Source organism: Neodiprion virginianus, chromosome 6 (genome assembly GCF_021901495.1).
Source record: "Neodiprion virginianus isolate iyNeoVirg1 chromosome 6, iyNeoVirg1.1, whole genome shotgun sequence".
NCBI classification, from domain to species: Eukaryota; Metazoa; Arthropoda; class Insecta; order Hymenoptera; family Diprionidae; genus Neodiprion; species Neodiprion virginianus.
This window is the reverse complement of record NC_060882.1, coordinates 5,050,263-5,072,449: the sequence shown is the minus strand read 5'-3', so window position 1 is coordinate 5,072,449 and position 22,187 is coordinate 5,050,263. Positions and strand designations below refer to the sequence as shown.

At 42.9% G+C, this 22,187-nt stretch overlaps 1 protein-coding gene across 2 annotated transcripts in view; it reads left to right on the top strand.

The window, feature by feature from the left end:
• Positions 1-22,187, top strand: part of LOC124308257 (cholecystokinin receptor type A-like) — a 42,321-nt gene that overhangs the window by 4,876 nt on the left and 15,258 nt on the right. For both annotated transcript variants that reach the window (XM_046770826.1, XM_046770825.1), the window contains exon 2: positions 5,961-6,643. In XM_046770826.1, the coding sequence (XP_046626782.1) occupies positions 6,320-6,643 (324 nt within the window). In that variant the 5' untranslated portion in view covers positions 5,961-6,319. The remainder of the gene's footprint in view (positions 1-5,960; positions 6,644-22,187) is intronic.

Genomic DNA, 22,187 nt, shown 5'->3' with positions numbered 1-22,187 from the left:
AGGACAACGACGTAATTACAGCCATTCACTCGGGTAATTGGACTCGAGATCGTTATGACGGAGATATGCCATTGCGGAGTTTTTCCCTTCCGTTTTTTCTCCCGTCTCTTCTCATACTTCTGCGAACCGAAGCTGCCTCGCTATTAGCGAAGGTCGGGCGAAGAAAATCATCGCGATAGTGAGTATAATGGCGTAAAAAGCCGCCGTCATGAGCCGAGCAGCGCGCAGCGTTAAGATTCGATGAGTGTATTACGTCCATAGGTCGACGATACTAATCGAGTCTCGAATCCTTTTTGCCCGAGTCCCGATCGCGGTTTCGTTCCTTCTCGCGCACTCGACGTGAAAATTTTGCGAGTAAGGTATAAGGTGGCGGTGTTGAAGTTCTGAATTTGAAAAGTTTCGATAGCGCCTAATTCCCAATTATTTTTTAGCGAAACTTGAAGCAATGACATCAAACTTTGACGGAACAACAAAGTTTCGAGTGGTCGGAAATCCGACGGCTCAATGTTCCGAAATGTAAGATTTCGAAAATTCAAGTTACGATAGAGTAAAATTTCGAAACTTAAAATATCCTCACACAGCGGTAGTTCACTCAACGAGTGGGTGTACAAAACCGGAAAACTGAAAATCTTCGATCATTCAGAATTTCGATATTTCAGATTTTTCTATTTTCTCATTTCCGCTCTTTCGAAACTTTGACTTATCGGAGTTACGCCCTCTCGGCATTTTGTCCTTCCGGAATTTTACACTTTCGGAACTTTGAGCGTTGGGTTTCGGACCATTCGAAACTTTGATGTTTTGTCAAAGTTTGATTTGTTTACTTCAAGTTTCGTCACGAAAAAATTTCGGCTTTGTCGTTTTCGGAACTTTTCAAAATTCGGAATTTCAACCCTGCCCCGGTACAAGGCAAGCCGTCAAATCGCAGGAATTTAAGAGGCCATTGCCGTGTCGGTTCGACGCACCGCGTCGCGACGCTCGTCCCTCGAAAAGAAAGTAACGAGCTCCTCGATCCGTCGTTTCACCGATTCCCAATATATTTAGATACACATCGCTCCGCTTCGCTGAAAATAATCCCGGGGTCCTTGCAGCTGCTATTTCACGCTTTTTGCACAGGCATTATACTGGAAAGTGGGAAAATATATGCCGGGATCTAATTTTTCTCTTACCCACTTTATTTAATTTTTCTTTTCATTATTCTTTCTTGTTGTTTTTTTGTTTTTTTTCTCCTTTATTCCAAATAAATTTTTAAATCTCGGGCGCAGCTTCTTTATTTACGTCCTCCTTCAGGGCACTTACGCATACATACATACATGCATATACATGCCCATTTGTACGTGTATACAGTAAAAATTCTCAAGTACTTGTATTATATATAATTCCGCAGGATTCTGAAGAGCGGATATATCGTAAAGCAAAAATCTTCACGGTCACGTCAGACCTTGGCATTACGTGAAAAGGGAAAAAGTAAAAGATAAATAAATAAAACAATCAAAAAAAAAAAAAAAAAAGAAAAAGAAACGATGAAAAACAAAGTCTGCAATGTAACTGAAAGGCTCGTATCACGCCTTTCTCGTTAATGAATTTAATTGCGGAGTTTCCGCACGCTAGAAAATATACGATCCCGGAATGAATTCCACGTAATGCAACAATGGTAGACAAGACGGGTTAATTTAATTATGAAAAAAATCTTTTCAAATACGTTCGACATGTTTTTTAGAAAATCATTTGCGGCGGTGAGACTTCTCACCTCGGCTCGAAGTCAAACGGCTCCCGTTCGATCGAAATTGCGGACATGTGTGCTGCACAGCACCTGAAGGGGGGGGGGGGGAGGAATGACGCGGTGACATAAGCGGTTTCTTTTTACATACCTTCCGGCCATTATACCGATATCAAATTGCCGGATATATACGCGCGCATCTATCATCCGCATGTGAAGGCTGTTTTTGCATCCCCAACAGGATGCTGAAAAGCTCTCCCTCTCGCGTATACCCGCCATCCGTTTCGCTATGGATCGCTAACACTTTTTGTAAAACACATTATATATGTATTATTATCCCCCCGGTGTCAGCCACCCGGCGGTAAAGCGATAAACAGGATGGGGAGAATAAATCTCTCTCTCTCTCTCTCTCTCACCCTCCCCCATCTTATGCAGTAATGGAAAGGCACTCGATAAATCAGTTCTTTCCCTAAAAATTCCGAAACAAGAAATCATACTTGGAAGCAGTTATGCTTGTAATAATGAGTTTTAAGAGTTGCTGAATCTTTCCAACATTTCCCACACCTGTCAGAGACTGTTGGAAAAGTTTTCATTAAATCGACAGAGATGTTTCATCGGCTGACGAAAACTGATATCTTACTTGCGGTAACTCAATATTTGTTCCCGCAAGGAAACAAAAGATAAATAAAGCAAACTTTTTCTTTTACAAGGAAAAACATTATTGAAATAAACCTTTCCCTCCGTGTACAATTTATTTCATTTCTGTACCAGTAATTGCAAAGCGTGACTCCACCTTCAACTCGGGGTGCAAAAATTTCCAAATCAGTCCGGGTCGAAATCGGGGATTAGATTGCAGCAGAGCCGGTATTAAATATTCGTCAAAAATTTATCCGAGCGAAGAACGATGAGAGTGAAATTATTCCAGCGGTTAGGGGGTTCCCTCGAAAACGGCGTAATTTATTTGCGTAACGTTTGCGCCCGAGGAATTAATCTCGCTTGGAGTGCATGCTTTTGATGTATAATTGAATCGGTTTTCCTCTCGTCGGGGATTTCGCACTATATACTTTAAGGCTAGATTGCGGCCTGAAATAAAATTGAAAATTCAGGATTGTATCTCCCGTAGAAACGACGGCGTATTTATATTGGTCAATTCTGATCGAACAAAACCGTCGGAGAAACTGCCCTGCAGATAAAATTATATCGCAACGAAGTTTGCCCACCTGTAGCTCGGTCAACGAGAAACTTCGAAGGAACGTGTGTTTGTTTTTCCCTCCATTCGCCCCCCCCTCCCCCCCTCCGTTTCCCAGGATAAAAAGAAATTGGCAACATTCGGTATAACGAACAGGATAATTTCGTTCCCCTCGGTGCGGGATCGTCTCATTAAATTAGAACGTTTTCACCCCTTTCTCCCGTAACCGCAATTTTTTTCTCAACCATCCCTCCAGCCTCGATTTTCACACGTACGCAAACGATTCTTGGCACGTGGCTGGTCTTGTACGTATGCGCGTTTTACGCATGTGTATGCACAGGTGTAGCCCCGCAAATTAGCCGCTTGGTAGATAGGCGCTGCAGCGAGATTCGTCGCGGGTTAACGAAGTGAGCCGTGCTACCAAGGGCGGGCAACGAATCGTGATTCCGGGTCAAGGGTTGGGGATGAAGGTAGCACGGGATCCGCCCGGAGGGCGATTCGAGTCGACCCCCGATTGACCGGGGATCCGAACGGAGTGCAAACTGTAGGGAAATGGCGAGACGAGCCGGGAAACTGATTTCCGGATTTTCATTTAATTCGGGAATGTCGGAATTCCACCCCCGTGGCGACGGTTTTATGGTGGGTAGATTCGTAACTAAGAGGGTGAAAAATGCGAGGGCTATTTTTCACCGCCGGTGAACTGCATCCGGTCCGATCGAATTCGCGCCCGGAAATCGACCCTTCCTTATCATTTTTTGATTGATGTTCCCGCGAGCAGTCGACCTTGATCCTTGGCTGAGACGGCGACGCTTCGCGTATTTGAATTACGGTAATTAGTCTTCGTCAAAGTGTCGCGAGGGCGACGTTAACTCGCCCTGTGTGCAGACACGCGGCCCTTGACACTCGAGCCTCCCTCGAATTACACTCGGGAAGTTTCGAGCCACGCGTTCGACCCTCGATAATTTTTCACCGATCGCCGTCTCCGGCGGACCGACTCTCGATAACTTTCCGCTTTGCTGTATACGGTGAAGAGCGCCGAAGAAACGGCGATAAATTCAAGCTGCAGGCTTGCAATTAGAGGCACGTAAAGCTCTGCGGGATGTTCCGGGGTAATTGGATATAACGCAATTCTCTCGAGTAATTCAACACCTTACATCGACGGGAACCTACTTTCCGATGTCTCTATCAGTTTAGGAAGCTCGACGGTTTTTGTTTATCCTTGTTTTTAGTGTATATCAGGCATTCAACCCCGAACCGACCTGCGTACGACCCTCGTCACATTCAAGTATGGTGTAATATACAAAAGGAACATCTTTCACCGAGTTTCAGATTTTTAAGACGATCGGTTTAATTTCCATTTCTCCCCGAAACAGGAAAACCCCATTTTCGAATCAATAGCGCCAATTGATTGGCTTCCAACTTTTATCACGTTTTTTTATTTTTTGTCAAACACGAAAAAAGAGGCTACAAAAGTAATTAAGAAGTGAGAGAATTCAAATCAAATATAAATTTGGAGTTTTGAAATTCGTATTTAATTGTTTTCCCTGTAGTTTCTAAACCAAAAGCTCACCCATTTCAACCTTGGTCTCGAAACTTTTGTTTTTTAACAAAGAAATCATGAGAAAATCTCAGAGTTAATCGGTTAGAGCTGTTCATTCTAAGATTGGTTATTCGTGTTTTAAGAAACCGTAAAAATCAATCTCGCGGTCCAAATAATCTGAAACTCGGTGCAAGACGATATTTTTCTACGCTCCCCACCCTACTTAAAAATAAATAGAATTACGGACGGTGTAATGCCCGATACATGTCCAGTGCTTTCCCACATTTCGTATCCTCGATGCGGATTCTATTTTCGTTTCATTGTATCCCTGTTCCGCATTTCTTCGTTTGTCGCTTTCATTTCCCCCGTACTTTTCAGAAATCAGTCAACGTCTCGGGGCGATAGGAAGCCAAAACGCTCGAGACGAAGAGTAACGTTTGCGAGGCTGCACGCTAATCCTGAGCGATCCCGAAAGGCAAAGAGTCGGTCTCGTTAGCTTCGCGAAAAGCTCCCTCGCCCCCTTTTCTCTCGTCTCCGTTCCCAGCCGGCGGGGCTTTTCCGTCGTTTCTTTTCACCCGCGACGCGATTCGGTGTTCGCTACTTGTTGACTGTTGTCGTACCGCGCCCTTCGTTACGGTATACTTACAATTAGCGGCGGGCTGTAAGGGCTGTCGGCGAAAAATTAAGAGCCGAGAAACGCGCCCCGGGCTTGACTTTGCGGAGTCAAAAAGACGTCTGGGGGCGTCTTCCCCTTATCGATTAGAAAAACAAGCCTCGCCACCGACGCGACCGTGGAATCTCTCATCTCGGCGTTGTGTATTTTACCCCGGCGATGACAAATGTTTTAAATAAAAACGTTGCTCGTGGAACGCGTGGCGCGCCGAGCTGATATTGTGTATCGTCTTGTATAATAATATATTATGCAGTACCCTGTATTTTTCAAACAAAATGAATTATGGATATTCTTGTACTCGGAAAGAAAAATATACGCCAGCCCAATCCGTTATCAACATATGGAACGTATAACTCGCGAGATGTCAAATCATGGAAGCGGTCGGGACTGTCAGGCCAACTATTCGTCCACTTCAACTACGCTAATCATCATTTTTTTTTCTTACCCTAAAATCGTTTCACGACGCTCGTTTAATCGGTCGTGAAAACGCGAATCGAATGGAATAAATTTCAGCAAATTAACAAGCACTCATTTCCAATATCCCGCTCAGACATCACATTTATTTCCATCTTTTAATCAATTTCGAAAGATATAGCGTAACCTCGCAGTTTTTTTCCGTCAGCCGAGAGGGATGGAAGACAAATTTCGCGAACAATGTATTCTTGAAAGAAAAAAATAAAAAAAAAAAAAAGAAAAGAAAGAGAATAAAGAAACACCACAGAGCAGGCGTAAAATCGACAGGTTTTTCCCACCCCGGCCGTTGTGAGACGATTAAAAAAGAACGAGAATAAACATAAATAAAACGGCAGAATAATATAACATTATATGTTGTTTTTCTCAGGTTCTTGAAGAGGATTTCGGAGCGAAGCGCCGAAGAAAACGGAGCCGAAGATCGGCCCAAAAAGACCCTGGACGTCGTATAAAATAACCTTTAAATTCCTATCCGCGGAGTGGTAAAAGTTCGCTTCTTTAATACCTTTTCTTTTTTCACATTTTACTTTTCGTTTTTTTTTTTGTTTCCCCCGGTATTTCGCTCCTTCAGCAGCAGCACCGCGCGAGTCTCGACTGTGGATTTAATCGGCGCTTCGCGCGCGACGAATACGGTCGGGAAAAATCGTTTTTTTTTTTTTTTTTCTAATCACCTCGCGATTCTCTTCCCGCGGTGATTCCCCCGGGTGAAAATCGATTAAACGGAGCGCGATGTCGTCGCCAAGGTTCTCCAGCTCCGATCTCGGCCCGTCCATCGTTCGCGGAATACCGCTGGGTCAACAATTAAGCCTCGGCCAGCCTTCGTCGACGGCTATCACCCGGTTTTCAACCGTCACCTCGACGTACAACGAAACCGTTTCGCCGACGGTATCGAGTACCGGTGCTGCCGGCGGCGGTGACTTCCTCGAAGGATTGATAGTTCCTCTCTATGCCACGATATTCGTCCTGGCTGTCATCGGGAACTTGTTGGTCGTCATTACTCTCGCAAAAAACAAGAGGATGCGCACCGTGACCAACGTTTATCTGCTCAATTTGGTGAGTAAACTAAGCGCCTCGTGAGAAATTCGCCGTTATTTAAATTTGGGAAAAAATTTTCGACAAATTTTTCCAGATCCAGACCTCTTTTTGTTCTTATACATGTAAGCGTGTGTAAAGCTCGCTTCTCTCCGCATGTTCGAAACTAATGGGGAATATTTTGAAAGTACATGTCTTAAGCTTTGGTGAAAAGAATATTTCGCTCAAACAAGGAGCTTCTTTGATTGGCTGGTTTTCGAAGAAAAAGTGGAGGATGGTTCGCATTTACATCGTCCATGGTGTATTCAAAAATTCACTAATTAAGTACAAAGAGAGAGCCTAGTTCTGTGAGTTGGTAAATTGATTGTGCATTGTAAAATGAATTCGGTCTTCTTATTCTCAAATATGATTTTACGAACTGAGACGCTTGATTAAAAAAAAAAATTCCTTCGTCGGGTTCCGGAACGAAATTACGTAAGGGTAAACCGTATCGGCCACAGTTACATAATTTCAAAAAATCTGTGGAAAAAGTGTCGAAGATAAATAAATAAACGAAACAAAAGAATATCGAATAAATAAATAGTTTCTCCTCGGTGGCAGGAAACTGAAATTCATGTAAAAAGATGAATCTCGGTAAAACTTTCAATTAGTCACGATCGATCTTAAACAATAGGGATCGAAAGCTGCCTGCGTTTCTTTAATTTTCACGCAATTAATATCACCGGGGGCTGATTAAGTCCGCACCGTCCATTCGATATGACGGGAGCTTTTGAAACAAAGCGGGAAACGAGTATGCACTTATTCACGACCACCTGCCGCGATCAGGCCAACTCGTCCGAGTTCATTATTATCATTCCAGAGAGTAAAATTCACGGTATTTTCCACGAGGCGGGAATTAAGCTCACTCTCTCACAGCGGATCATTTGTCCCCCGTGAAACGGGGAGGGGGCGGAAACATGCAGGGGCGCAACGAGAGCTGTCGGGAACAGGCGTCAAGCGAACCGGGAGCGAGAGGCGTCTCTTTCTGACGGGTGGATTCGGCCCGACTATAGTCTCACTCTCGCTTTCTCGCCTCGACGCGGAAGGATTATCAAGAGACGAATGGCGGTTTCCGCACGCTTCGCGTAAGATGAATCGGTTGTCGGGTGCTGTGAATTCACCGTTGTGCATATAAATTCCGCAGCTGCGTGTAAACGAGCATACAACAAAACCGCCCTTAATCAATTTCGAGACAATATTTTACTCCTTTTTTTTCTACTCTACCCTGAAATGGTCACTGAATTTTTAACCAACGTGACCCACCACCCCCCTCCCTTCTTCAAAAAAAAAAAAAAAGAAAGAAAGAAAAAATCGCCAGGATATTCGGGTAGAAAGCAGCGGAAATTCGATCGCTCGGCGCTCCGGTTTCAAGTTCGGCATCGAGTTCTTCGCCTCGCCAGCAACTGCGGTCATTAATTTTCCCCAGGAATCCAATTACCGTTACCAACGCGATTGCTGGTTTCCAATTTGCCTTTTTGTTCCGGTTACCGGTTTTCGTCGATCACTTCCACGTATCTTTTTTTGTCGTACGCGTACAGCGATATTAGCTGTGCGACGACGTGTATTTTACAGTTTATAACTCAAGCTTGGATCGCTGCAAGTTTTTAGAAATTTCATTAATCTTGCAATTTTTTAACTATTTTTTCACACCGACAGCGATAAAGAAAACCGCGAGTTTTCACCCGAGATAATAAATTTTCACCGCGCTACGCGTACAAGTTGTATCGTTTCATTGCGAATGCATAACAAGGAATGAATAAAATATTTTCCATTCATACGTAAGGCGACGTGCGATCCAAGAAATTTGAGACGTATGCCGGGTGTTTTCGTTGCCAATTGGTCAATTGAACCGGCTATTCTGCGATATCGCGTAAATTATTGCGGTCTTCAAAAGTTTCCGCTCACCGAGTATCCCGATACTAACCGGCCGAACTGCGAAGTTTCCGTCTGATTCCGAAACGGGATGTGGCGAAACTAGTTGCCAACTGATTTATAACGTCTAAACTCCCCAAAGCGTGGGTACGGTATTATCCGAGCGGTTGAACTTTCGCCGATTGTGTTAAACTTTGATGGAAATGTGGGTGGAAAATTTGAAGCAATTTATAGATTGCCCGGAAAATTGAAACCTAAAAGCTGGGGAAGATAAATTATGAGAGAGAGGAGAAAAAGAAAGACAAAATTGACAAGTAAATTCACCCGCGTTTAAGAACGAGAAAGAAACAGGTAAAAAGAAAGAGAGAAGTGGGAAGAAAAAAAATTGGATTACATAATATACACCGGGGCGGAGGGTGGCGGGGTATTTTTTCACCCAAGAGTTAAAAAATTGCTCCCAGACTTTCTGTCTTAAGTTTCTCAGTTTTCTCGAGCTCTCCCTGTTATACTTTGGAATATTTATTTTAGCACCGAGAGTTATTTACTCGCCCCTGGAAGACTGTATAATAATTCGCAACATAGTTCTTTTGTAACTTTTTAACTTATATATTCTTCTCGCGGTTTATTCGTTTTGCAAATATACTTCGCGAATAAGTGTGATACGTTTGCGAGGCGAGGGAAAAATTAATTTGAATATTTTCCATACGCGTCTTGTGTATGAGAATATTATTTCCCATCCTTTTTCTTTTTTTTTTTCTTTCGTTCTTTCACTTTTGTTTCGTCACTTTTTCTAATCTTCGAAATAATACCGAAAACATCGCCGGCATTGCCGTTTCGGGCATTCAAATCTCACGTGAGACTTTTTCCCGATATATAATCTCGGGTGAATAAAACGACCCTACGATATACGGTCTATAGTGTATAAGAAATAAAAAACGTACAAAGATTATACTTTGCTCGAAGAAAAATATACCCAAGGAGAATCGAATGAATAGCAAAGAGAAGAATGAGGAAGAGGAGGGAAAAAGACGAACCGGAAATAAAATTGCTTCCACGTGTATTCAAATGCTAGGTTAAATAGCTTCGCTTAGCGATTTCTTCTCGCCTTTTGAAAATTAAATATCCATTACAACCGACTCACGGGGCGTGAAAAGAAGCGACCGCAGCAGAATAAAAAAAAAACGAAAAATAATAACGAATCACGGATTACAGGTATATTCATGGGTGAGAAATAAGTGATAAAAATCTTTCACACCAGGGGCGTTGCAACGAGGAAGGGATTGCGAAGTAACGATCAGCCAGAGCGCTTTATACATATATCTTAAGGGTAGTTTAATGTGTGCGATGGAAAATAAACACCCGCGTACGAAATCTTCGCGCGCTTTCAATCCAATTGAAAGATTTTCTAATAATCGGAAAAACGCGCCCCGCGAAAACCCAAAAACGCCATTTCATTTGTACATGTCCTAAAGCTTCATTCTCGCGCAAGGTTTTCAAAAAAACAAAAAAAAAAAAACAAAAACCAAAAAAAGAAGCAAACTTTAACACTGGTATAAAAACATCCCCCGCCGTCGCGCGCTTAGCGTATTTAGCTTCGCTTGGGTTGACTGATATGTCTAGGTACTGTGCGAAATGACGAGAGGAGAGGAGGAGGGGGCGAAAAAAAACGTTGGAAATCGAAAAATAAACGACGAAGAATTTTTGCGAATTTTGTTTTTCTCCAGTTGACGTACATGTGTACCTGCTACATACGTGCGCAGTGCAGTCTGCGGTGATGAAAATTTTTAATCTGGGAATCGCAACGATTTGTTGCTGTTGTTTTTTATTTTTTAACACCATTTACCCGGAAATAAAAGAGTATTGAATTAAAAAATTGAGGAACGAGTTCCGTTCCCTTGAAACACGAAATATCACGTCCCAAATTTTTGCAAGTTCATACAAATTCAAATTTTAAGTTTATTCGTACCGAAATTGGCGTCACATTCTTCTCTCGTTAAAATATCTCCAGAAGAATAATCCAAGATTCTTTCTACCGTAGACGTATAATGTGTATATTACACAGGTAATTGCCTGTAATTCAAAAGAAATTTATACCGAGAGAATTGATACTGTTATAAAAATATTTCAGGCAGGAAATTAACTTGTACAAGAACATGCACAACAACCTGACAAAGACGACGGAACTCGGCTGTGAAACAATATACATAAAATGCATAAAATCCTCTCGATCCGAGGACAATGCACGAGAGTCCGTTTCAAAAATGGTCGTCAGACGTCGTCGGTTTCCGCTCGGATGGTTTCCTTGACGTTGACGACCTTTCCGTTTATTCTCGGCTCGTTTGTCCCGAAACGTAAGTTGGAGGACCCAGGACAGGACATTGAGCCAGAGTAACGCCCGGTTGCAGACCCAAACGCATCTCGTCGGGGTGAAAATGCGAAAGAAACGTCCTGCCATGCCGCATATATTTCACATATCTCACGCGCGATTTATCGCCACAGAGATACGGCAGCGCGAGACGGCCGCTATTTACGACCGTTTTCCGACGCGCGGTGGCAAATTTTTTATTTTATTGTTCGTTGTTTTTTTTTCGGCAAAATGATAATATGAAAAAAAAAAAAAAAACAGAGAAGAAGACGAAGAAATTGCCGCGAACATCACTCGATCGGTTCTTTCAATTTGAAAACGGCTATTTCACTCTACTACGGGACAATTTGTCCACCGCGGGAAAATTATAGGAAACTGCCTTGTATCGCCGTTGCAACGCAGTCTCCGGGTTGTAACTCCTCCGAAGTACACGCCGATAAATTGCGAACGACGCAGCGAAGCTTTCCGTACAACGGAGTTCCGTCAGAGTCTAGACTCGAGATACCCAACGAAGCAACAAGTTCCAGGCTCTGCGGTTTTGCACGCCGCGACTGCAGGGGTGGTTCTGGCAAACAGGAAAATCGCGGAAACTCCTCCGAGTCCGAGATAAGAGCTTCGGATAGAGGAAAATCTCACGAGCGAGCTTTGAATTTTGTTCGTATATTGCGTGGGGATGCAGCAGCAGTAATTGTGTACACGGACGTTGTTATTATATATTTTTTTTCACACGACACTCGAAGCTCCGATTCACAATGTAGGAGAAATTTTTCCACACGTGCCGTCGAAAATGTCGAACAAATACTTTTGTGTTTTATTTGAATTATTGTTCTGTTTTTTGTTTCTTCGTTTCCGTTCGAGGATTGATAACAACGGCGCAAGAGAAACGAGCAAACGAGAATCAAACAAACAAACAGACCTGCGGGGAGCAAATAATTGAACACTCAAATTGTGAGATTCGCCTATAAGTAATTGGAGCGGCGGCAGGCACACCCAAGTGGGTACCTTACCTTATATACCTGAACGCACGAACAACTCCGGAAGAAAGTTCGCCCGGTGGATTTCCCTTGATAAATAATAAAATTTTCCTCAACTGCCCGTAGCCCGGATTCCCTTATTCTCTCCCCCGCCGTTTTTCCCCTCGATGAAAGGGGCGGGGATTTCAAGACGGGGATTTTATCAGAGTGAGAAATGATCGAGTCGCCGGGATAAGAACTTGCGCAGAGAGAGAATAAAGCTCCGAAAGGAAGAAAATTCATCCCGCACTTCATTTGGAGGGAAATTTTTTTTCCGTTTCATTTTTTTTTTTTTTTACCGTTTTTCCTCCGTCTTCTTCTACTTTTTGTTTTTTCTTCGATCCGTTCATTGAAAGGGACGTGGTAACAAAAACCCAGAAGGACACTGGGATTCGGTACGCGCGTAATCGTTAATTTCACACCTATCGTCGCGATTTCTCCAACAATCGCTGCGGGACAACGCGACGCGATCATCCCGATTTTTCTTCTCTTTTTTTAATGTTTTTTTCTTTTTGTTTTTTTTTTTTTTGACAAGATCCCCCAGTTTCTCGAATCGGACGTTTGTTCCCCGGCTTCCCGCGGGAGCATCGAACGAGGGTCTTGCGCACCCCTCAATCCAGCTGCTAATAAAGTCCGAGCGGAAATAGCCCGAGGTGTCCTACTGCGGTTGCAGGATCTCTGAGAGTTGGAACGAGGAACGATCATTCGGAAGTCCCGTTGGGATGGAGTAAAGTCAGGCTGCTCGCCTCGGATGGATCTTCATCCCGTGAAACTTTCACGGAAGTTGCAAGAACCGCGGATACCGAGGACGTGCCGAGCTTTGTTTTCAAACTACTCTATCGGCGAAACGATTCCCGGAAATCATGAGATCAAATTCGGGGCAAACGGAACGGTAATTCCAAGTACGGAGAAAATGATCGGACGTTTATTCGCGCAACTAGATCTACTCGTGATCGCTGCGATTTATGGAAGTAACGCAATATTTATCCATCTTTATGCCCTGATCTAGCATCCGTGCCTCAAAAAAATCGCGTTTCGTCCAATATGGAAAAATTTTCAATTCGATTTCCTCAATATTCTTCGCCTTTTCAACGACAGTTCCGACGTATTTCCGTCTGATCGAAAGTCTCTTTGAGTTCCGGGCGCTCTCCGGACGGTATAAAATCTTACGTGTGGAAAATTTAAGTGTGGAGACAGGTAATCGGAATTGTACTGTAAGACGAGACAGATGAGAAAGGAGTGTCGGGTCAAACTTCGCTCCGTTTCGCTTTGATCTTACCGCTGTCTGAAGTTACCCGCTCCGTAATCTCGAGACGTAACCCTGTCTGTAACAAATATCCCTGAACCCTGTCGGATAGACTGCAAGAGGGTTTGTTCGGCAGCGCTTCAGTACTGGGCAAGGAAATTAGAAAAGGGTAACAGTTGGGAACAAGGGTAGGAAGAACTCGTTGAGGGAATCGACGCGTCGCCCGAAGGAACGTGTGACAGCGATATTTCAAACCCTCCAAACACCCTCCGCCCCTGAGGGAATATTTTTTTCATGCCTGACTGCAGAGTCAAAGTCGAGAGGCGTAGATAAGCGCTTGACACATCGGCGATACGATGATAAAAGTTGGGGAAGTGGGAAGGGGGTGAAAAATAACAGAATATAAATTAAAAAAAAAACAAGGAAAATCGCGATAATCGAATAATCTCGGCGCGCGGTGACGTATGATTATTATTATTATTATTATTATAACCAAGTATGTATATATATATATGTATATATGCATATGAACGCGTGTGTATAAATTTGAGGAACGACAAGGCGGAAGATCAAGTCAGTCGGTGTACAAGCGTCCCCAATTTTATTTTTCCTCACTTACGCTGCACCTTGTGCAGGGTGAGAATTTTCCCTCTGGGAAATATACTCACTACCTGTACATAAATACGCTTACCTTGCGTACAGTATACGTACACGTATACATATACGTATACATATACATATACATATACATATATATGTATATGATACATGCATACACGAATTCGGCGATAAAGAGAGCTTGGTAAAAAACGGCGAGAGGGGAATGGCGGAGTGGCCGGGTAGGCATATCGTTTGCATAATATCCACCGGTGCATATTTCCTTCCAACATTTTGTCATTTCTGATGAAATTTTTGCCCCGGCCATAATGTGGGAGGATGTCGCCAGTGGGCGGGGAGGCGGTGAGGCGGAGGGTAAATCTTACGCTTAAAATTTAATAAAACGGGGAGAGACACGGTTCTCGTGATTGCGGGTATACAGTCGCTCTTTCGCTCTCCCCCCCCCCCCCCCCCCCCGCCCTCCCGCCCCTTCCTGCCCTTATTCACCCCCTAATGTCCCCCCATTCCGGGTCTAGGATAACGTCGAGCCCCCCCGGCCGCTTAACGATTTCTCCAATTCTGCGTTAAACTGTCGGGGAATTGGCGTTGTATCGCGATGGACGCGTCTCGTGGCTGTGCACACGGATACAAAGGGCACTCCGCCACCGGCCCGTTTCCCTCCAGGGTCATTTGTTTCCTCAGACATTCCGACCCGAGTATCTTGCACCCTGTATACCCCGTCCGGAGTCTATAGCACGGCGCAAACGTCACACAGAACAAATTATCCCAGGGGATTATCTCCGCCTAGTTTACACCCTCGTCTTCATCCCCTTCAACTTTGGATATTACATTTACCTGATTTTTTTCAACTGCCCTTTGGTCGATTTTTACCTGGTATACAATCGGAGAGGAATAATAATTTTATTTTATTACCGCGTCTATCGAATTTCGAGGTTTTTTTTTTTTAAGTAGTGGAGAAAAAAATTATCACATTTTAAACGATGATAGCTTAGGTATATCGATTCTATATCGTTTTAAAATTGTTAAAGAATATAGTTTGTTCCTTTCGGTCTCACTACAGATTTAATTACTCAATGCGTTGTACTGAAAATGTATTACATTTTTTTTTGAAATTTCTACCGATGTCAATTCTCATCAACGAATAGCACCTTTGAAATGAAACTATTGAGGAGAAACTCAACGAAGTAAGCCACCCTCGAATAAAATAGAACGAATCTGCTAGATTTTTGGAATAAGAAAATAACATTCAATTTTGGATTCTTTATCCATTTAAAATTTAACCGAAAGTATTGACTTTCAACTCGTCGATCTTCTTAAACAAATTTGCATCTGATTTCAAGTGAACTCAAAGTTCAACGTTTGACAATTTCGTTGAACACTTGACGTTATGGAATGTTTGACAACATATTCTTCGCGTGACAAGATGAATTTCGAATGCGCGAAAGCTGTTCGATAATTTACCAGATGCACCGAAGCTAGACGAAATATGCTTGAAATTAATATTCCACTTACTTACGGTATGCGAGGTAATATACCTAGAACAAGCCCACCAGAGGAGAAAATCGATGGCTGCTCTTTCCTCAGGAAATTATGCATTTAAATTGTAAGCTATTCTATTGATCGAAAAGAGTAGCTACTTTAATAAAATTTCAGGAGTATAATCCACCTATCCTCTCAGCAATTCACATTTGAATTTCATCGTGGGATAAATTTTATTTTAAAGCTAGTCCATTTCGTTTTGTTTCTGGGATAAAAATTGCGAATTAAATTTATCGAACCCTTGCGGTGTCTAAATTTTATCTACTTATTATTTCCCGGCTTCGTTTGCATTTCGCGAGAGATTTACAGACGAAACTGGACCGTGGTTTAGAATTCCGATGCTCGGGGGTTGGACAGACTGGCAGCAGGAAAAGAGGACGTACAACCGGCGAGAGGAAGAGGCGGATTTAGGAATGCTGGAAGCTGTTTTAGCGCAAATTCACAAAGTCTCACGTAGTCGGTATACTCCCAGGTATCTCTAGAATCTCACGTGCAAGCTATAAATTACGAAGTGGATATCCGATAGGAAATCCAGAGCTCGGACGAAAGGCGAAGGGGCTGAACGCAGATCGAGAAACGGCGGCGAGTTTTCTGCTGCAGAAGGTCCGATGCTTACGGAAAAATTTCTCGTAAGACGATTGGATTTATGAAAATCAAATTCGTCGTAACCCGAGAGAATCACTTTCGAGGGTACTTTTTTTATTTTCTTCTTTATTTAATTCTACCCAACGTGAAATTTTTCGGTTACTCTTTCGACAGCGCTTGCACCATTTTCCGGCAGTTCAATTTTCGTTTTTTCATAATTTCGTCCAAAACGATATATTTTTTTTTATTCACGGTTAAGCTTTACGAGGGAAAGAAAAAAAATGAAATAATCAATTAAGTAAGATGAGAGAGAGAGGGAGAGAGAGAAGAAACGGCCGACTCGAGGTGCGTAGAGAATTTTTTTTCACCTCAGCTTCTTATACTTTCCTTTTTTTTCCACTTTTATTCCTTGTTCGCAATTGCTTCTCCTTCGTCTGAGAGGGAACGGCGGAGGGTTGGGAAAATAAACCGAGGCCTGGTGGATCGACAGAAAGGACAAACGACGAGCGGCGGATTACAAAGCCGGTGTTAATTAGCGGCGAGTTTTTCAATTAGGGTTTTTTTCAGCCAACTTTTTCGCCCCCTCGCGTTGTTAACACCTCTTTTCGCACGTAGTTAGAGAATCCGTTTTTTCTTCTCTTCTCGTTCAGGAAAACGAGATAAGAGGGGAAAAATAATTAGTTATAGAGACGAAAAGTAAGGAAGAACGAGACGGAACGTTGCCTACGTTAAAATGGGGAAACAAAAGCCGCATGTGCGGGAGTCACGAATAGCGGACGGTTAGGGGTAATAAATTTCAACCCTGAGACATAAGAAAGGTAGTTAATAATTCTCCCGTTGCACGCTCTAAGAATTGCCTCGTAAATAACGACGAAAGTTGCATCGCGTCGCAATTACGTCCCATATGCTAAGCGATTCTGCAGAGCGGGCATGACGGACTTTTTCCTCCGACTATACGTATATCCCATAAAAATTTTCCCCAGCGAGCTCCGGGATAGATGCATGGATTAATCCTTCTTCCCTTTTCGCCGGACAATTTCCGGTCGGATTCCTCCGCGACGCATCAATCTCTCGATTACAATGCCGGGAAGAAATATACTCGATTTCCGTCGATTTTCACCGCGCCGCGCCGCACGATTTAATGGAAAGATATAATTTACTCGGTAATTTATTTATAAATTATCCGCTCAGACTTATTATATTATACCGTGAGATAAGCAGCCGTGCTCCGATGTTGCGCTTTCGACGATAAAAGCTCTTGCAGACGCGTGCTTGCAGAGTCGAGGGAATATACATACAGAGGGGCATTCGGTCCGCATTTCGCTCTCAGCGCGACTTATCTCGCAGCAAATCCCAGTGCAGTTCTCGGGAAAGTTTGAAAAGGCAACTGTATAATACACGATACAATTTCCATTGACGATGAGCAAGGGATGAAGACCCGGGACCGACTGCATCCGTGTGTAAAATAATAATAACAACAACAACAACAATAATAATAATAATAATTATAATAACAACGCTAGCGTGGAAGTAGAGACGCTAGGTGAATAGGAAATTTTTTCCCTACAGCGAAACGAGGTGCAAGACTTTGATATTTAGTGCGAACGGTGCACGCGTGAAAAAAAACCGGAAATTAAATTTAAGGGAAAATCGAGTCGACGGACGATTTTTTTTTGATTCAACCACCGAAAACTTCTTAGATACGTGTATGCTTGTGCAAATGCCGACGAAATTTTCGCCGGTGTTGTAATACGAGTAGGGGCAAGAAACGTTGAAGACAAATCCGGGGCGAAAGAAGATTAAACAAGCGGGTGGAAAAGAAAAGCTGCAGAGATTGGGAAAAGACAAGTGGTATAAATTCGTTCACACGGCTCATTAGGCCGGGCCGTGTCGTGTCACAAGCACGAAACACGCGGGCACGCAGACACGAAAACACCGATACACCCAAGGCACCATCAGGATCAGCTTATACCGAGGATTCTGCGGAGGCCGGGAGAAAAAGAATAAAGAAAAATAGACGAATATACGTGCCGCTGCGCTGCGGGAGATCGCACCAACTTGTGTAACAGATTGCCACCGCAAATACGCGAAAAAGCTCCGGCTGATTCATGTCTTTGGCTTCCTCCAAACGAGGTCAGCTCCGAAACGATCCTGTTGCTGACAATAAGCCTCGACCGGGATCTTGTCTCATCGTCGGATGCAGACAATCGCGACTGTTGTTGTTATCGTCATCGTCATCGCTATTATCGTTATTATTTTTACCATCGCAACTGTCATTATTCGCATTAGTATTACTACCTCAACCCTCCGTCTTATATACGGAGTTGGGGCTGAAAACTCAAAGTCGTCTTACCGCACACGCCAGGCTCAAGAGGCGGGCGTTGTTTTTTGTCCCCATGTTTTTGCTACAGCGAGGTGAAACTGTGCTAGACAAATTTTCATCAAAGAAATTTCCCCGGGTTAACTGTAATTTTTTTGCTTCAGCATTCCGCGTTACGTTCCTCGTGTAGTATTCAAAATCTTCGAGTTATTTAAAAGAAAATCGCGATGTCGAAAAGCTTGTATTACTCACGTATTTCAACAGCGCGAATATGCTGAAATTTTCGTACGAAATCGAAGAAATAAAGTAAATCATACTTACAATACTGTTTGTTTTTTTCTTTTCGCATATTACAGGTATACGCGAACTTCGATCACTTTCGCACGTGTGGCTAACAACATTTATGACGTCGATCCTTTCGTTCGGTCTATAACGGTAATAAAAATAATAATAATAATAATAATAATAATACGAACGCGATACCGAAAGGATATAGGAATGATATCAATGCATTTTCAGAAGCCGGATCGAACCGTGGTCATTGAGGGGATTTTCCCGGGTGGCCGTATAAAGCGCGAGAGGAAAGTAGTCGCTGGAATGGGACATAAAAGGGGTTGCCGACCGGGGGGCGGGGGGGGGGGGGGGGGGGGCTGAAAAGGTGATAAATTTCAGGGATTTTCGGTAAGGAACAGGAGGATGGGGTGGGGGTTGCGGGACCCGGTTATTTCGGCAGGTTGTATGTGACTCTCAGAAGCTCCGAAATGTTCCGAAGAACCGTGTCGGAGGATAAGAGGGTGGTGGTGGGACGGCAGCTTTGTTGCCCCATTCGCGATAAGGCAAAACAGCCGAGTTTTGCGTATCATTATTGCAGTTATAATTAATCGCGAGATGGGTACAAATAGAAGCCGGCACACACCAGGCAGAAACGCAAAGGAGATGAGATACTCCGGGTCCTGCGCGATAAGACTTAATTATACATGTACGCGTGTGTGTATATGCACACACATATACATATATATATATATATATATATACATATATATGTATCCGAATATACATGTATATATCCGAATATATATATATATATATATATATTCCGCAACGGGGCAGAGACTCGCATTCACCGGTTTGTCTGGGACTCCGGGCCTCTTTATAGGCTTCGCCGAAAGTGTCGTTTAGTTGAACCGCGGGGCGCCGGCCGAGGCGAAGCTTAGATAGCGAGCGAGGGTCGACCTGAGAGCAGCCAACTGCTTTTCTGACACGTCTCGATGGCGCGTATACGGCTCAAGATACACCCGACGGATTCGACTCACCTTATATAATACCTACTTGGGGCGGAAAAAATATTCCTAGCGTTACCCGCGTTCGCACTCCCCACCCTTGCACAGTTGTTTTTTTTCTTTCTTTTCTCCCATCGTTCCAGCCTACTCTGCGCGATTCGATCACGAACGGATGAAAGTCATTTATCGGATACACCGCCGTTCCCTTATCATAGCCAGGCTAGGTATTACGAAAGCCCCGGGCTGATTACATTACGTTTCTCTTCATGTTGTAGGTAGGTATTAGGTATTTACATGTTCGCCAGAATTATGGAGAAAGAATTTCATACCGGCTTATACGTGGATAGGGAATGGATGTTTAAAGATCAGACGTCTTGGTCCATTTGTATCGTCTGAGAAACGTTTTTTTTTTAAATTTTTTAATTTTATTTTATGTTTTTTTTTTCCGCAACGCCGATTCCGCGACTCAAGGATTACGATTATAAGCTTTCACACCGTGTCAATATATTTCACGCTAAGTATACTTATCGATGAATACTTCACCTTTCAAAGGTGGTTAACACCCCGTTTTTCTGCCTCTCGATATTTTCAGCTGCTCTTATTTCTTTACAAACTTTTTAAGGCGGAGGCAAAGTTAGAAGAAATACGGTGCACGTCCCGAAATTAGAAAACGGTGTACTTGATACACGAAGGAAATCGATGATTCGAGACGAAGATTGCAAGTGGCTTCGTATCACTTTTTATTCAAGAAGCTTGCCCGCTCCATCAATCATTCATTTTTTGTTTGATATCTCTTTCAGCGTTTCTACGATAGGATTACGAAGTATTCTTACAACGGGATTGTGTCGCGAAGCAAATAGTACAAATTGAACAAACTAAGAGAGAGAGAGAGAGAGACAGAATTATATTACCGACTAGACGAAACTCGATTAGCGAGTCGGACTTATCAATCCGTCATGAATTTCTGCTATTCAAAGATCGTATATACCTACCGTATGATGAATTAATCATTTTTTTGCACAAGCTTAGAGTTGTACGGGAGCTTGCAACGATAAACAGAATTGGAAGTTAATTCCCGAGAACCCGTAGGGATTTTTTCGCCTTCCCTTCCCTCGGCTCAAATCCGTCCGGCATGCTGTCACGTCCGAGAAATAACCCACGGTAACTGTATATTGGCTCGAAAGTCAACTTCGGGAGTGAGAGAATGAATTTTCACCCGGTGCTGGGGAGCCATATCTTCTCATATACTTAACAGGGGTTGCCCCGGGGCCAAAAGTGGATATCGAAAGCACCATTGTCGGAACGGAGGGCGGAGGGAGTGAAGAGAATGGAAGGAAAAAATGAAAATCCCACCGACGTGGAGAGTCTGCAAGGAATTATGGGTAGGCGCCTTCGGTTTCTCCGTAATTTATGAAAGCTTGTTTATAAGGCTTGGAAGGTATTCTACATACTTATACACATAAAATAAGCATACCGAAACAAATACCCGTATTTTTTCTGCGGATATAAAAACATCGCAAAGGAGTTTCGTCGCTCATCATCATATACATGTACAATTATACATAATATGTATATATATATATATATATATATATATATATATATATATATATATATATATATTGCGTAATATGCCCAACAAAAAAATTAAACCAGCCATCCTGTGATCTTCTTGTACTACATCGGGTTGAATTTATATATTCAAATATTGCGCCAAGACAAAAGAATTTCTTACTTCATTGAAAATCCTCACACCGGGAATATCGCGGATTCCGACAGAAACGTGCGTTGTTTCTCTTTTTTTTTGTTATTTGTTTTTTCTTTTCGCAATCAACAGTCCATTTTATACTTATTACGATCGTACGCGTGCCGGTGAAACAAAGACACGGACGTGGATCACATCGATTATGGAATGAAAATGTGCAAAAGGGTTGGTGAGAGTGAATTTATGCTTTACGAACCGCATAACTTGCGTTTACATGCGTATGACTCAATTGTATGAATTTTCATATTTATCATTTCAAACAATTCGATTGAGTAGCGTATTTAAATTTCGAATTTGCCTCCGTTGAAAATTTCGCGTTTTCCAGCCTTCGCTTTGTCATTATCATCCCGTTATAAGTCCCGCATGAAATCCTAACGAAATTCGCGGATTATCCGTCGATCTCGATGATAAATTAACCGAAGATTAGTTTCTTTCAGTCTCTTTTTATTTTCATTCATTTTTTACCCGAGAACAACGGAATCGCTAATCATACACGAGAGTGATTCAGGTTTTGCAACTCCTCCGCGAGGTTAATAAATCTCTCGGAAGATAAGGAATGCGTTAGTAGGAACAGAATCGCGGGGTTTTACATTGCGGATTATTGATAGCGAAAAAGAAGCTATATCAGCGGTTAAGAAACAGAGAACAATGGATCTCCGACGGCGTCGCAGTCATCGGCGTCACTTTTGTTCACAAGTTGAACAATCATCATACCGTCTATCTCTTTCGTTCCATCTTACCGCACGAATATCCAGTAATTTCTGCGTCTTGCCATTTCTTTCGCGCGTCAAGAATGGGCTGTTTTCTTGTCGTTAACTTTCTCCCTTCGCTCTGCCCGCAATCGATGCAAGCCTGTAAGCATCGTCCCTCCGGCGAGGTTAAATCGCAGGTTTTAAGGTCTTGCTATGAAATCCTGATAGATT